The following is a 15,687-nucleotide window of genomic DNA, read 5'->3' as shown; positions in this document are numbered from 1 at the left end:
TTCCATTTGGTGTTTTTTGAAAATCTCAAATTTCACTATATGACACTCAACCATTTTCACTCCAATAATTGTAGTCCCCGTATGTGCAAGTATTTTGTGTTTCTTCTGGAATTTTACAGAGTATTTAGTCAAACTGTATCATATCTATATCTGAGACAACACTTACTGGATGATGTCTGATCAATATGTTAAACATGGGAACTACAGATGATATTTTAAAGGGAGATTTTCTCAATTATAGTTCACTTTTATGTTGTGGATACATTAACCTCGAGTCATCCTTACAGGCTGTTATACCGTAAGATCTTTATGTTTAAGGTCGATCTGTACATTTATCAGTCAAAATGTTATACCAAGATGATATCTAAAAAAGGAAATGATAGGAAAAGTAACTATAATTCATTCACAATTTTTCATCGTTTACCAGCAAGTATAAATGCTTATTGATCTGATGTATTTCATTGAATTCTAAAGGGCTGGATAATTATTTTAAGTATCTGCAGCACAATTTTGGGAGATTTACAACAGTGTGCAGATTGCTATAACAGAGGTGGCTCAATCTCAGTGTGCAAAAATAAGCCTGCATTCGCCAGCTGGGAAGATGGTCTTTAACCTGAGTGGGAGTTGCTGGCTGAAATGAAAAGAACAGAGAAAGTATTTTAAGGAATATTATTCATTGTCACACATTGCATTCAGTTGTCTTCTTAATACTAAAGATTCAGTTCATTTTGATTTGCTTGGCTTCTTATTACAAAGGCTCATCATGTGTGTGTGTGTGTGTGTGTGCTTTTTTTTTTTTTTATCAAACATCTGATGTAGGATTCACATCTAACAAGGTTGCATATTGAAGGGGAGTTGGAAAAAATCTCCATATCATCAGCATTTGGATTTAATGTCTTCATTGCATTCATGATTCGACATGTTAGCCACAGTTAACAGCGGTTCTTTGAAATGGACCTTTACTTTCAAGATTCTAGCATGTAAATTGGCCAATTTTAAGCTCAACTTTTGGGCTTTTTAACAGAATTAAATTTCTTTACCCTACACATGCGTGAATGAATCAACTCAGCAATCTAAATAAAACATGAAAACCTGCATTTTGAGAATAGACATTGTCAAAGAACTAAATACATCCAGTCCAAATTTACACTGTGTGCTTAAGCAAGTTGAATCGTGCCTGCCACCCACACGCTATTTTCCACCTGCTGCCCACCTACATCAACAATAGTGAAGTAGAGCCCAGGATAAACACAAATACAGACACAACAGAGTGCACATGGTGGCCACGCTCTTCAGATTAACCCTCATCCTCCCTGATGAGACCTGTTGTTTTTACCTGAAGCACTCGACATTTGACACAATATGGACACCATACAGAAACAATAATAGCCTCTTCTTCCACTCTGAAGAACATCAATTTTGGTTGTGTGAGGTCAGAAGCAGGTAAGATAAGGCTAAAGCAGTGCTGCTGACCTCGAGATCAATCCAGACAATCCGTCAATCTGGACGAAAAACATCCAGTTTACACTTTAAACTTTGATTTTCCAAGTCTGCACAGTTTTCTGAAGCATTGGTTGAAGATGCACTAATGAAAAGCAGTACAGACTTATTGTTTTGAGAAGATTTGCAGTAACTGTTAGTTATTATCACAAGACACTAAAATGAGTCTTTGTTATGTTAAAGAGCATTGTTCACTTCACTTACCCATTGCTATTATAACTCAACCCTGTAATCAGGGAGAGGGACGGAGAGATAGCGAGAGGAGGGGGAGATCGGGTTTCTCAGCCGCTCTGTACCCTAATCCTGGATTTGGAGACGGGATGAGAAGAACGCAGGTAAGGACAAACACAAGTAATAACAGCACTGACATGGGATTGGTAGGTGGGGGTGAGCAGCTTGATAGGAAATAGGGGGCCTCATAGGTTGAGAGAGGGGTGGTTAGTTAGGTAGGTGGGTGGGGTATAAATACCTGCAGTAGACAAGGACACAAAATGCTGAGGGTATGACAGACATTGGCTTACCTGCATTTAGGATAGAGACAAAGAGACAGGGACATGCAGGGTAGAGGCCCTAATGAGAGAATTCTCAGAAAATGAGAAACACCTTTCAGCAAATATATAAGAAGCCCATCACTATTCATCCTCAAGGGTCTTAGCTGAGGGTACAGTTGTGCTTAGAACTGTGGAAAGTACTGGCTTCAGTGCTTTTTGAGAAAACAGGTAGCCTATCACAGTTTTTTACCTGCATATTCTTAAGGGACTGAGAGTTATGCTTGACTGAGCCAAACAGGAGAGGACAAGACAAGAAGGCGGCATAAAAGGTGGAAGAAGAAAAGACACGGCGAGGAAAAAAGAAGAGAAGGCCACAGAACACAAGACGAAGACAAAATATGACAAAAAGGCAAGACAAATTAATACAACACTGACAAGACACTAAAAAAGAAAGACAGGGACAAATTCTAAGAGGAAAGTAAAAGAGCAAGGAGAGCAAAAAAGCAAGAAGAGTAACAGAAGTTCAATGGGAGACAACTCCTAATGAAACAAGAGCATTCAAGAGAAGGCAAGGTACAAAAAAAGTGAAGACAAGACACCAGATAAAGGACTATATCACACTTCAAAAGAATGGCATCTCAGGCCTTCAGTGCCGACTCTTTCACCTCCCTGGCAGGAGATTCACCCTTGCCCATCTTCATGCACCACACCTCTACCAGTGATTGCCTGCCAGCCACATCGCATGCTCATAGCATGGTTTCTGCAGGTAAACCGATCTCAACGGGTCTTCTGTTCTGTAATGTTAAACATATTTTCTTCTGTATTAGTGTCCCGTCATGTGCTTGACCTTTAACTCATGAATGGAAGCTTATGGTGCCTTAATAATATGACCCTTAAACTGCATAGTGCTGTCATGGACTTTAAACCTCAACTGCGGGAAGACAGCCCTCAAATAACCACCGCAATCTTCCCCTTCAGTCTTGTGAAGCAAGAAGAAAAAAGGGTATTGGCATTGTGCCGTTTCCTCCATAGATGAGAGCATCCTGGGGGGATTTTGCTCGATAGAGAGTATATTATTTATTTTATAGGAGGTCCCTTGGGTTCTGCAGTTGAGTCATGTCTCATGTTGGGCCATACATTGCACCTACAGGCCTATAATTGATCCAAGTGTGTTTGGTCCTCCCACTAATGCAGCCTTATAAAGGCGCAGTTGCATTTCCAGGCAACGAGGAGGATGAATTGGATTGAAAAATACATTTATTCAAATCCAGTCCAAATTATGTAAATGTATCTAATCAGCTGGTTTAGCCCAGCTGTCTCTACTCAGCGGATAATTGCTTTGAGGATATGTTATCAGTATATGGCAAACTCCCCAAGGTCTTCTTCACAACTGTAGAGGAAACTTCCTGCTGGTGCCTGCTGATTGTTATAAGCTTAGAATAGACTGAAAAGGATCACACAGGACATTAGTCATACAAAATATTTATATAGTAAGGGGTTATCCTGTGAAATCGATTTTGCTACTCAGACAGTACTGTACTGTACTGGAGGAATTTTGGGGGATGGTGCTTTGCTAAAATCACATATTAGCCTGTCCTGTATTTGATTGTTACCACAGAAATGTGGCCGTCTAAAATTAAGACAAAAGATAAGTAAAAAGCCATAATTACAGCAGGACTTGACCTCAGGTGGCACAGCAAAGCTTTATAAGTTTTTTTTTTTTTATTTGTTTTTATAAATTCATGTCTGTGATGTCTGTGGTACTGCATCTCAACATTACCAGTGTGCATGCATTAGTTAGTGCTTGGAATGAACTTCAAACTGCATAAAAAAGATAAAAACATGAATAATTATGTAATTAGCAGAGGACATGACCAGAACAATGTTCAGCTATCTTTAAATACATTTAGCAGAGGACAGCATTCATGACGGGTTGTAATACAGTTTTCTTAAAAGAGCAATCCTCTAACCTGGAATTTGTGTTATATTAATTTAAGCTGTTTAAATCATCAGTTTGTTTCCATATAAAGGTAGATTTCCCTGATTTTAGAATCTGATGTTTTGGACTGCCACTTTTTCCATGTTCATTTAAAGATAATCCAGCGTTCAGCTCTACAGTAGCTGACGTTTCTCTTCAGTGTCTACTTACTAAAGAGTAAATGTGTTCAAATCAGACTGTAACCACATCTTTTTTTCTGTCTGCACTAGCATTAGACAGAAAAGATACAGATACAGGTTTTCTATATAAAACTCAAATATTACCCATCATCATTATCATCCTTGTGTGATAAAATGAAGCTTTATGTATGAGGAGGAATCAGGGCTTTGAGTCTAAATTGTTAATGGACTGTACTGAGCAGTACTCAGATCAGATCCCAGATAACATGTATCTCAACTGATGGTTTTATTTTGTTCTTTTGGTTCGATTGAAACCACATTTGTCTCCATCAGTGTCGTCTGGGCTTTCCCTGGGTCAGCCCCCCAAGCGCTCACACATGAATCTATCCACCTCCTCCCTGGGCAACGCTCTCGGCAACAGCCCCCCCAGCCTACATTACCCAGTCACCCCCTGTCACTACAGCAACCAGCAGGCCACCTATGGCATTATGGCAGGTAAGTGGTGGTGGTATTTGTGACAACTAAGCAATTTATCATGAACAATTCTGATTATTAGTTAATCTATTAAGTCATTTATCAAGCAGAAATGAAAACTATTCTTTTGCTCCAGCATCTCAAATGTAAGGATGTTTGGCTTTTTTCTGTCTTATAAAATTGTCTATTGATGTTTTCACTATTTTCTGACATTTTATGAACTAAGGATTAATTAATACATTAAAAAAAAAGAAGTAGTGTGGTTTGTCTACTATGCAGGGACACTGAGTTCACATGTAGACACCACATCAGTATAATCATACTATTCTCCAGGTCTGGTGCTTGCAATAAAAAAATAATCTTGTAGAAAAAAAATGGTAATGTGCCATGTTAAAGTTTTTGAAGATTATTATTTTGCAGACAATTGAATATACACACATATATATATATATATATATATATATATATATATATATATATATATATATATATATATATATATATATATATATGGTAATGATGATGGAGTAAAGACAATAAAGGCCTCTCTCTCTTTGTAGCTCAGGAGATGCTCTCTGCCAGTATTTCTCAGACTCGTATCCTGCAGACATGCGGTGTCCCTCACCCTAACATGGTGAGCGCTGCAAACCCATTGCAAGGTAATGTTCACATACACACACTCACTATCAGTCTCTTTCTCTGTCTCTCGCTCTCTCTCTCCCTCTCTCTCTCTCTCTCTCTCACACACACACGCGCACACACACACACACACATTTAATCATTGACCAAATGGAGCAGACATTTTGTTTATTTCCATTTAATTTCCATTTATTTCCATTTTAAATCCGCTATCAGTTAAAATCAATTTCAGACTTGATTACCTTGCCTAATGCTTCGAGCTCTTTAATGCTCTTGTTAAACATAACTGTCAAAAGCGACGTGCTGCTTCCTCCCCCTCCTGCAGAGAGAGAAGAAAAATGAACATAGAAGTGTGATTGTGAAAATTCACAGCAGGAATGGAATTGTATTGAATCTGTGTAAAGAAGTAATTAATTCGTTATGGCACAAGATTCAGGAGCCAAGGACCAGGTCAGTGATCAGTATTTATATTAATGAGTTTTGACATTCAACACTGAAGTTACAACTAGACCAATCAAGCAGAGCAGTTTGTTTTTTTTAATAGAATTTGACACAACCGCCTAATTCAAACAAAAGCTTCCTCAACCTGTATTTATATTACAGCTTGCAAGTTTGGCCAGCACCAACAAAACATTTCATACTAAAAGCTAATGTGCCAGAGCCGAAAGAGAGATACTGTTGAGTGGAGTAATTTTCTTTACAACACATTGTTGAATAATGTTGCTGTACTATTGCAGACTGCTGTAGATGTTGATGCTGCACACAAAGCTTGGTGGTATAGATCTGTTATTCAATACCAAAGGACAAACACAATCAAAAGAACACCTATTTTTTTTGTTTGGTTGTTTGTTTGTTTGTTTTCGACCAAGAATATACTATGCAAGTAAGATTAATTTGATACCAACACAGTTTCTGTGCTCCAGACAATAGGAAACACCCAGACACATTCATCAAATAGAATCTATTAGACAGACAGAATGAAAAGGTGAAGAAAATAAATGATTTATTTGTTAAAGAAAGTATGACTGAACTATTTCCAGCTGATTTAACCAAGTTGGGGTGCATACAGACCAAAAAGACTATGACCTAAGCTTAGTGGCACAACACAATTAACATTTGCAGATGAGGTGGTAAAATTGCTTCTTTTAACAGACAAAACTGCTAAAAAGTAGGATCTTAACCACTCGAGTGATATTGACCCACCCCTGTAAATGGTGTAATGAAATTGACTAGTCCACAGTGTCAAAGGCTATACAATAATACATTAGGATTAAAATTAAACAGCCGCCTACGTTTAAACATCATTTGTCACTTTAATGAACTCTGTTTCTGTGCTGTCAAGGGATCAAAAGGCAGACTGAAGGTATCACAAATAGTACTGTCATTGAACTTTATAGTGATTGTTTGCAGCTTTTGTCTACAGCCTTATAAAAAATGGCAATTCATATATGGCAGGGTAATTATTTAAGACAAAGGGATGTGGATTAGCTTGAAATACGCATGAACAACTTAATGACGAACTTACCAATTGTATTAAAAACCTCCATTACACATTTAGCAGAGGCCGGTGCGTCATATCAAGTGTTTATGTGGTGTAATTCATGTGAGAAACTGCCTCTGATGAATCACAAAATGAAACTTGCTTGAAATGACAACAGCACGCAGCAGAAGGATATCTGAGAGAAAAGGGCAGTAACAGTGCTAATAGCATTAAACAGAACTCTATAATTTTGCGAGCTTGATGAAACAAGGTCAGAAAAGAAGCTAGCCCTTTCATCTTTAAAGCTGCTCTAATCCATTTTTTATAACGAACAATAAATAAAATGAGTAAGTGTAATGTGAAAGGTGTTGATTTATGAACCCACAGAGAATTATCAAGTCTGTAGCTCCCCTCGGCAATATGAAGTTTTTTAGCCTCGTTCACCTCGTTTTAAATTTTACAGTCGTTAACTCAGCTCTCATCAAAATCTTTTCCAGCAGGTAACAGTTTCCAGCAAAAACACTCTGAAAAACCCTTTCTACTTGTCCAACACCAAAAGACAGTAACGATTAATGACTAGCTAATGAACATAGTGGTGTATTTAGCAAGTAAAGAGCAGTTGATAGAGTCCAAAACCAATTAACCCTGGAATCTTTGAATTACTCTGAGGTCATGCTTCAATCAGTAAATACTGCAATATCGATGTGCTATTTAAATATATGACCATTATCATTACTTACAGACTCAGTTAACTGTCAAAAAACAGCCTTTACCTCCCTTAACATATATGAAACTAATTAAAGCGTAGATAATTTTAAAAATGTATAAGAAAGTCATCCTCGCCTAATGTGACTAATCTGCCACTTTATATTACTTCATTAATGTAAGTGTAATGTAATGTAAGGCATATCTAATGGAACAATAAATTCAATGAGCAAAATCATCATAATCGAAAAAGCCACCGACGTGCACATTTATGAGAATAAGTAAAACTAGAAAATACAATATTTTATAGCAAAGTTTATAACAGAACAAAATGCTCTTTCCAGTTTTAAATTAATATTCCAACCACTTTGTATTTGAAAAAAAGAGCTAATAAATGAACGGGTTATTATCAGCTGCCATTGAATTGACAAAAGAGTAAAGTTTCTGTCATCCGTCACTCACTGTTGATTGGGCTGCAGGGGAGGGGCGCATCAAGGCATCAGCGGCAGAAAATTGCTAGTTTCAAAGTCCATCATTTCTTGCACTGTAATTGGAAGAAATGCACCATTTCATAAAAATCAGAAACACATAATTGCCTAAAAGTTGAATTTCGGCCAGGAAACATAGTACCAAGCTGGCAAGAGATGGTCTCAACATCAATAAGCATCTCGGTTTTTCGCAGTCAGCATGAGGCTCAGATTGAAACATGAGGATTTATTGGAGATTTTAAAAAGTAAAATATATCTCATGGGGCAGACTCTTGTGATTTTTCCTTTCCATTTTTTCCAAAAGTTTACTGTTTGTAAAGGACCAATGTGTAGGACTTAGTGGCATCTAGCAGTGAGGTTGCAGATTGCATCCAACTGAATACACTCCCCTCCCCCTCCCCTTCCAAGCATGTAGGAGAACCTACAGTGGCCTTGAAGCTTGTGAAAGGCTCTCTCTAGAGTCAGTGTTTGCTTTGTCTATTCTGGGCTACTGCAGAAACATGGAAAAGGACCCAGATATAAAGGGCTCATTCTAGGTAACAAAAACACAACGATTCTTATTTTCAGGTGATTATACACTAATTAAAAGATACTTATGAATATTATATTCCATTTCTGCCAAGTCTGCTCCGCTAGATGCCACTAAATTCTACACAGTGCACCTTTAAAACAGGACTATATTTCATTGTATACTGGCACTTTTACAGGATCTCCTGGACAGATTTCTTAGCAAAAGCCCCCAAACAGTGAGATCCTTGCACATACTTACAGCATTATATAATGCAAATAATACTAATGTTGTCCGATGTTAAATGGATGGGTAAATAGTTTTGTTCTCCAATACTTCTGCTATAACAACTCAAGTTGTTTGCTTTCTCTGCTCAGCATAAAGCTGCTGATGCTGCTATCGTACACCCTCAACAGCTTGAGGTTCACTGTCCATGAACCCATAAGCTTGTGAAGTACGTTCACAAACCCACTTCTGTTTTGAAAGGGGCATGCTCAACAGTCTGTCTCCATAGCACACAAACAACTGCTGTGTGCACTGTAGCATATATATATCTCATTTTTCCCAGAGTGATGAGGAGAACAAAATGTCCTTAGCTGAATCATCCAGGATCTAAAAGCACTTTTGATGTTGTCAGGACTGGAGAGATTTGCTCCAAACCCCTTCTTAACAATAGAGAACAAACATATGTGCACAGGGCCCTCACTGTCTTTTCTGATGTTGATGTTAACAGTGGTATCCTAATGACAAAATGAAAGGCACATCTGCCCATTAGGCTAAAATGTTTGTTTGGAAAGGCTTTGAAAGCTGGAAGAAATTGCCACAGATAAGGGACAACATATACCGTACCTGGAAAATATCTCTATATCTATATTAGCCATAAGAGGAAATACAAGAGAGAGAGTCCAACCTCTCCCCAACACCTTCAGTACAAGAGAAAATCACTGATGCATACGGTTTTGGTGTAGAATGAGCCACTTTGCTCCTCAGCTAGTGAATGGAGCTGACAGTTCAGCAGTTCAATGACAGTATCCTTTTCTCCAATCCACTTTTGAAAACCCAGCCAGTTTGTTGTGCAGCATGACATGGTACAGGGTGATTGTGAGGGCTGTTACTGTATTTAGTATTCTGTCAGTGTATTCTAGCTGTAGCACCTATAAAAAGATTGTTTTAATACCCACCCAATTTCTTTAAAATAGCTATAATAGATATTTTATGATACCAATGTACAAAATGACTATGTGTAATGTGAGTGGTGATGAAGAGAATTATCGTCCTCCCATTTACATAGTTTAATAGAGTTTCCGTTTATTGTTTAGCTGTCCAGCTAAAACTTTACTGTTTTGTTTCACTCTCGCTGCTCTCATGGTGTTGTTTTTTGACCACAGCGGGCAGCAACATAAAATCCACTGTACAGTGGAGCACCAAACTGCAAACAGACACAGTTAGCAACTAGCTGGTGAACATAGTGAAGCATTTAGCAGCTGAAGAGCCAGATATTTCCCTCAGGAGTTGGTGGAGACAAAACAGACTTTGGTTTCATGATAGTGGCCCATAGTTTTGCTATTATTTCAATTAGAAACGTTCCATCATCCACTTACATGGCTGGAAACCTTATTTCGACACAGCAAATGAAATCTTGGATAAAGGATAACTTGATCATATGAGCAGACGGTCACACTGAGCCTGATAGCATCCGGCTACACAACACAAGAGCCACAGACTCTGAACAACAACCCACAGTAGCTTTCCTGCCACAGTCTCCTTCTTATCTAACTTACTAACATGAACACGTCTTGTCCTGCACCTTATCTTGTTGAACGAGCCACCAAACAAACATTTGCCATGTAAAAGTGCGCAGCTCACGGAGGTCAGTTAGCAGGCTAGATAGTGAATTAGCTGCTCAGCTGCACTACATTACAGAATGCTAACATAGCTGAAAATGTCACTTCGGATCTGTTACATGCTGGTTTGGTCATTGCTCTTGTTAGAGACACACTGTCTGTCCATGACTTGTAGCTGCAGCATTTTACTTTATTTCATTTCTGTATGGTGTAACAGAAGTAGCCTGCTAGCTAATGTCACAAGCCTCAAGCCAGCTGAGACATGCATGGTGCACTCCTCATTGTGTGGCAGAGTAAGCTGTCCATGGTTAATTAATGCAGGTCACATAGAAGAAGACTAGTTGCAGTTGAAAGTCTGAGCCTTTGGCCTGTTAAGTGTGTGTCTGCGGTGCTGCCGTATTGAGTGAGTCTCAATCAAAGTTTCTCCACACCACAGATGCTCAAGCTGTTGTCAGGCAATATTTACAGCTTTCAAGGTTTCAGATAAAGCATATATGGCAATGACGTCATCTCAAGCTCTATAGAAAAGAGCTATATGTTGTCCCTTATCTGTGGCAATTTCTTCTAAGGAAAAAGAGCACACCCTGATTGGCTGAGTTTATGGACGTAGAGATGCCCTGGGCAAAATCAATGAGTCATTATACCAACAGAATCCTGTTAAAAGATGAAATCTACAAGTAATAATTTCACTCAGATTAGCTTGTGATACTGGGTTTCCACTTTGGGACTTTTTGTAATATCACTGATCTTTTTTTCTTCTTCTTCTTCTTTTTAAGGAGTTGAGACTAAAACAAGAAATGCTTGTTACCCATTTCATCACTGAATTTGTATATTAAGTTATTTCAGCTGTATAATATGGTTTGCACTGCACTATTATGTCTTTAACACTAGAGGGCGGTGTTGCATTGCTCATTACAGATTCAGCAACGTTGATGTTAGTGAGAGCAAACAATCTTCACAGCAAAGTTCAGAGTGGACATAGACCAATATTTGGCTGCCGTTGGCCTTAAAAGATATCACCTCTTATCTACTCCTGATATGATGTAGTTTGATTTATTATATTTTGTGAAAATTCATCAATTTAGTTTTCTTCCACTGCAGCTGTGCAAGGGCTGAAATAATCACAAGCATTATCTTCCAAATTACAATTAGTCATCTATCCATCTGGTATTCTGGCAGTCATCTGGTTATTAATGCTGAAATTGCTGCAAAAAAGGAAGAAACAAGGAAAAAGGAAGAAATAGACAACAGCCACCAGCTCCACTGCATCTAACCACTTATCATGAACAGCCACATGTAGAAATATGATGAACCTATTTGAAAAGGTTTTGCAGTGTTTATTCATACTGAAGAAGCTGAACAGTTAATCAATGAATAGGGACATTTAAACAAAAATAAAAAGTGAACTCAGCTTTGTATGGAAACACTGAAGCCAAGGATAAGAGGGGTAAGAAGGGTTTTTGGTAAATTATGGGTAAACTGTGGAGATAAATATCTGTAATCAACCCTGTCTCCTAGGTAATAAAATGCCCATCCATTTCCGTGTAATTAATCTGAGGAACACTAGAATGAAAGTTCATTCTTGATGTTAAAAACAGTATGTGGGACAAAATCCTCTCAAATCCATCTACTACCTTTTTTTTCTGAGCCTTCAGCTGCATCTCACATCTCTTCATTGGTATATGGAGCTGGCTCAGGTGTCATTGAGTGACTTAAGTGTGGAACATTAATACAATATTTCGCTCCATACGAGATTTGACTTTTTTCACATCACAGTGATTGTGCTTATAGCTGTCTGATGTAGTGGTGATAGTATACCCAGTTATAATGGAGAATGATACAGTTTTTGACAATGACAAAATTTAATAGGTGGAGGGAATTAAAAAGAAAAATATGAGCTTATGGATAACAGCGGTTTTTATTCTCAGTAGTTCTGTGGGTTTCTCAGGGACATGTCTTTTTTGTGCTGCCGAAATAAAGGCTCTCGGGATACATGTGGGAATAGTGGCCATGCTACTTTCAGTACCCTTCTGACAGTCTGAGGGTCTCCCTTGTGTCTTCTACCAGTTAATTTCCCCCACCTCTCGCTCTCTCTCTCTCTAGGGTCTCTTACTCCTTGCTTGTACAAGTTCCCAGATCCTGGTCTAAGTAGTAGTTCTTGTGCATTAAGCCATGGTTTCTCCTCGCTGCCCTCGGCCCTCCTGTTGACTGATGAGGCCCCTGGGGGCCCCACTGTAGGAGAGATGAAAACTGACACCCAGAGGAAGAGCATGCGGGACCCAGAGGACGCCCCTGCCATGGACTCCCCTCAGATACGAGAGCTAGAGATGTTTGCCAACGACTTTAAAATACGGAGGATCAAACTCGGTGAGTAGGATTACTAAATTATCATCATAATAATAACAGTAATAATAATACTAACTGAAAATGATCCCACTGCACCAATCAGATAGTTGACAACAAAATGTTTCTGTTTGCTCTTGCCTTGCTGCTTCTCCACTTGTGTATTCAATTAAGTATTTCTATTTGTGTTCCCTTTTGACCTTCAGGTTACACCCAGACTAATGTAGGTGAAGCTCTCGCTGCTGTGCATGGCTCAGAATTCAGCCAGACCACCATCTGCCGCTTTGAAAATCTGCAGCTGAGCTTTAAGAATGCCTGCAAACTCAAGGCCATTCTGGCTAAATGGCTCGACGAAGCTGAGCTTGCTGGTGGTGAGTCACACAGATCCACTCCATCAACCCCGATTGCTACTATTACTGGATATCTCATCTTGATATGGTTGATATGTACGGTTTGTTGTAAATACACTTTTGATTTAGTGCAATCAGATCTTCTACAAATTACTGTTTTATTGCCATGATTTTCTTGCAGGATTATGAAGATCTAGGAGCGGCTTGCATGCTGTCTAGGACAGTGGTTCCCAACTTTTTTTCCTTATGACACCTTACAATTAAACAATATCCATTCATGACCCCTCATCACATTATGTATACATCAGTGAGCTGTGAGCAGTTCCACCAGAGAGTGATTTTCTCTTTTCAGATTGCCTCATTTGAATAATCTTTTAGAGGCTTGAATAGGTAAAACTATCTAGGATTTCACAGGAAAAAGGAAAGATTTAAAGAAAAGTATGGAAAAATGTATTTTTAGATTTATCTTGTGAACTTGGAGGGGTCATGACCCCGATGTTGGGAACCACTGCTCTAGGAAACTTTGACAGCTGAGATATTACATTCTTTAAAAAGATGGCACTGATATTTATTTCAAAGGGCATAGTTAAGACAATTACCCATTATAACAATAAGCAATAAAATGCTAAGTCAGTCAAAAGTCCAGTAGGTGAGGTCACATTAGCAATCACTTAGTCAGCCAGTAACTCAAACAGTTAGTCAACTGACCTGTTACTTCGTTCCTGTGGTAACAAAATATTTCTTTAACTTTCCTGCAGCCTTGTACAGTGATAAAATAGGAATGAATGAGCGGAAGAGGAAAAGGAGAACAACTATCAGGTATCATTTAAGGGCAAAGACACAATACAACATAAATCACACAATGATGTTTACTTTTTACAAAGTTAATCTTCTCTTCCCTTGTTCTCCACTGCAGCCTGGGAGCTAAAGAAGCTCTGGAGCGCAGCTTTGTGGAAAAAAGTAAGCCGTCCTCCCAGGAAATAGCCAGAATTGCTAAAGGCCTCCATCTGGAAAAGGAGGTGGTCAGAGTCTGGTTCTGCAACAGACGCCAAAGGGAGAAACGGGTCAAAACCAGCCTCAACCTCAGCTCCTGTCTGACTAAAATTAGCCCAAACTGCATAGCACAGATGAATAAAACACAAAGGCCAATGACATAATTTAATGAGTATCTGTCCATCTGTGATCTGATGGAAGCTCCTTTCTGAGCACAGCAGGTGAAAATGTATTATTTTTAAAGCGGGTTCAGAGGTTATCTGTTGGAAAAACACATTTTGTGAAAGTGTTCATTTAATTTGTAGAGACACCCCTTATTGCAATATGTTCCAGTATTCTCAATGCAGTTTTAATGTTGTTTTATTTTTTATTCTATTTATTTAAATAGAAGGTTGAAAGAATGTGTCTTAAGAAGTGTTTTAATCTCCCAGAACCCACAAAAACCCAATTTAAAAACATATATAAATGTCAACCCAGCCAGTCTTTTTTTTTTTTATAAAGATAAAAGGTTTTCATTAACTGCATATATTGTGCTGGTTTGACCTGAAGCTACCAGAGCTGACATTTAAATGTACTGAATCTTGGCAGCACCTTGTTTGCTGTATGTACACTGAAGCATAACTGAAGGAACCAAATATAATTTAATCCATCAGCACCAGAGTGCAGATGAGTACTGTGCCTTTCTAAAAACAAACAATACTGTCCTTGACTTTTCTCTCTTTTCTTTTTTAGAGAAGAGAGACATGTTATTGTTGTTGAAATGAAGTGTTTTACATTTACATTAAAGTTTGAGACTCTGTGTGTATGCTTGTGGTTGTATTTGTGTATTTGTGATTAGAGCTGATGTCTGTACATCCTTTTATTAATTACCCATCACTGTCTTATGAAAAATGCCTTATGAAGTTTTATTTGAACCGATATACTATAGTCATGCTCAAAACAGTAACATATTTAAACTTTGACAAACAAATTATTTATTTAAGATCTAATATATTATGTTGATCTACTTTGCTGTGTACAACCCCTTTGATTTATGGTCTGAAGTCAGGGAAATGTGAAACTTTGTGACATTTTTGTCAGCAAATGGATCTGAGAATTTTTTATTTTTTTTATCCCTGTTGTAAGATTGATTCAGTTTTTCATATCGGTGGATGTTCTGCTTTTGTAGTCGCTGCCTGTAGAGCAGCGGATAGTCATGACTCTGACCTGGTTGGGATGACTGATGTGAAATGACTTAATAAAGTGAAGAAACACAATAACACTCCACAAATTCCCTCCTAAGACAGAATCTGGGCCTTTCTATTCAACTTATCATTCAAGGTACAATTAATTGGCGCCTAGAGAGTATAAAAATTAGAATTTCACGTTAAAATAATGCAGAAAATGTGAATTATGTAAAGGCAGATATGCCAGTCAGATAGGTATAAAGTGCCTTCCAGTCAACTTGATTTATATAATTATGCCAAAGACGTATCTGGGTTGCACAAAATTTTCACTTGTACTGAGTAATTGTCACTTTCAGTTCCCAGGCAAAGACAAGTAAATCTGTTTAATTCATTTCTGACAAATAATAAACAAAAACCGTGTTTCAAACAGAGCCACATGTGTCATCTCTCATTTTTACTGATGTCATCTCAGCTTATGAATACATATATTTCGGAGAGCAATGTGTGTACAACAAGAATTGTACAACTCATTGGGGTGTCATGGGGGATTCATAAATAAAGCTAGAAGACAACTTGATCCAGAAACAA

The 15,687-nt window shown here is 38.2% G+C and overlaps 1 protein-coding gene across 1 annotated transcript; it reads left to right on the top strand.

Moving 5' to 3' along the window:
• Positions 1 to 2,502: 2,502 nt before the first annotated feature.
• On the top strand, positions 2,503 to 14,669 carry pou1f1 (POU class 1 homeobox 1). The gene is made up of 7 exons (XM_044366229.1): positions 2,503 to 2,757; positions 4,443 to 4,604; positions 5,144 to 5,242; positions 12,351 to 12,614; positions 12,797 to 12,961; positions 13,699 to 13,759; positions 13,857 to 14,669. The coding sequence occupies exons 1-7, from the start codon at positions 2,622 to 2,624 to the stop codon at positions 14,095 to 14,097; spliced, it is 1,128 nt and encodes a 375-aa protein (XP_044222164.1). The 5' UTR covers positions 2,503 to 2,621; the 3' UTR covers positions 14,098 to 14,669.
• Positions 14,670 to 15,687: the final 1,018 nt, after the last annotated feature.

This window comes from Thunnus albacares, chromosome 11 (genome assembly GCF_914725855.1).
Source record: "Thunnus albacares chromosome 11, fThuAlb1.1, whole genome shotgun sequence".
In the NCBI taxonomy this organism is placed as follows: Eukaryota; Metazoa; Chordata; class Actinopteri; order Scombriformes; family Scombridae; genus Thunnus; species Thunnus albacares.
The sequence above is the reverse complement of the archived record's forward strand: the minus strand, read 5'-3'. Positions and strand labels throughout refer to the sequence as shown.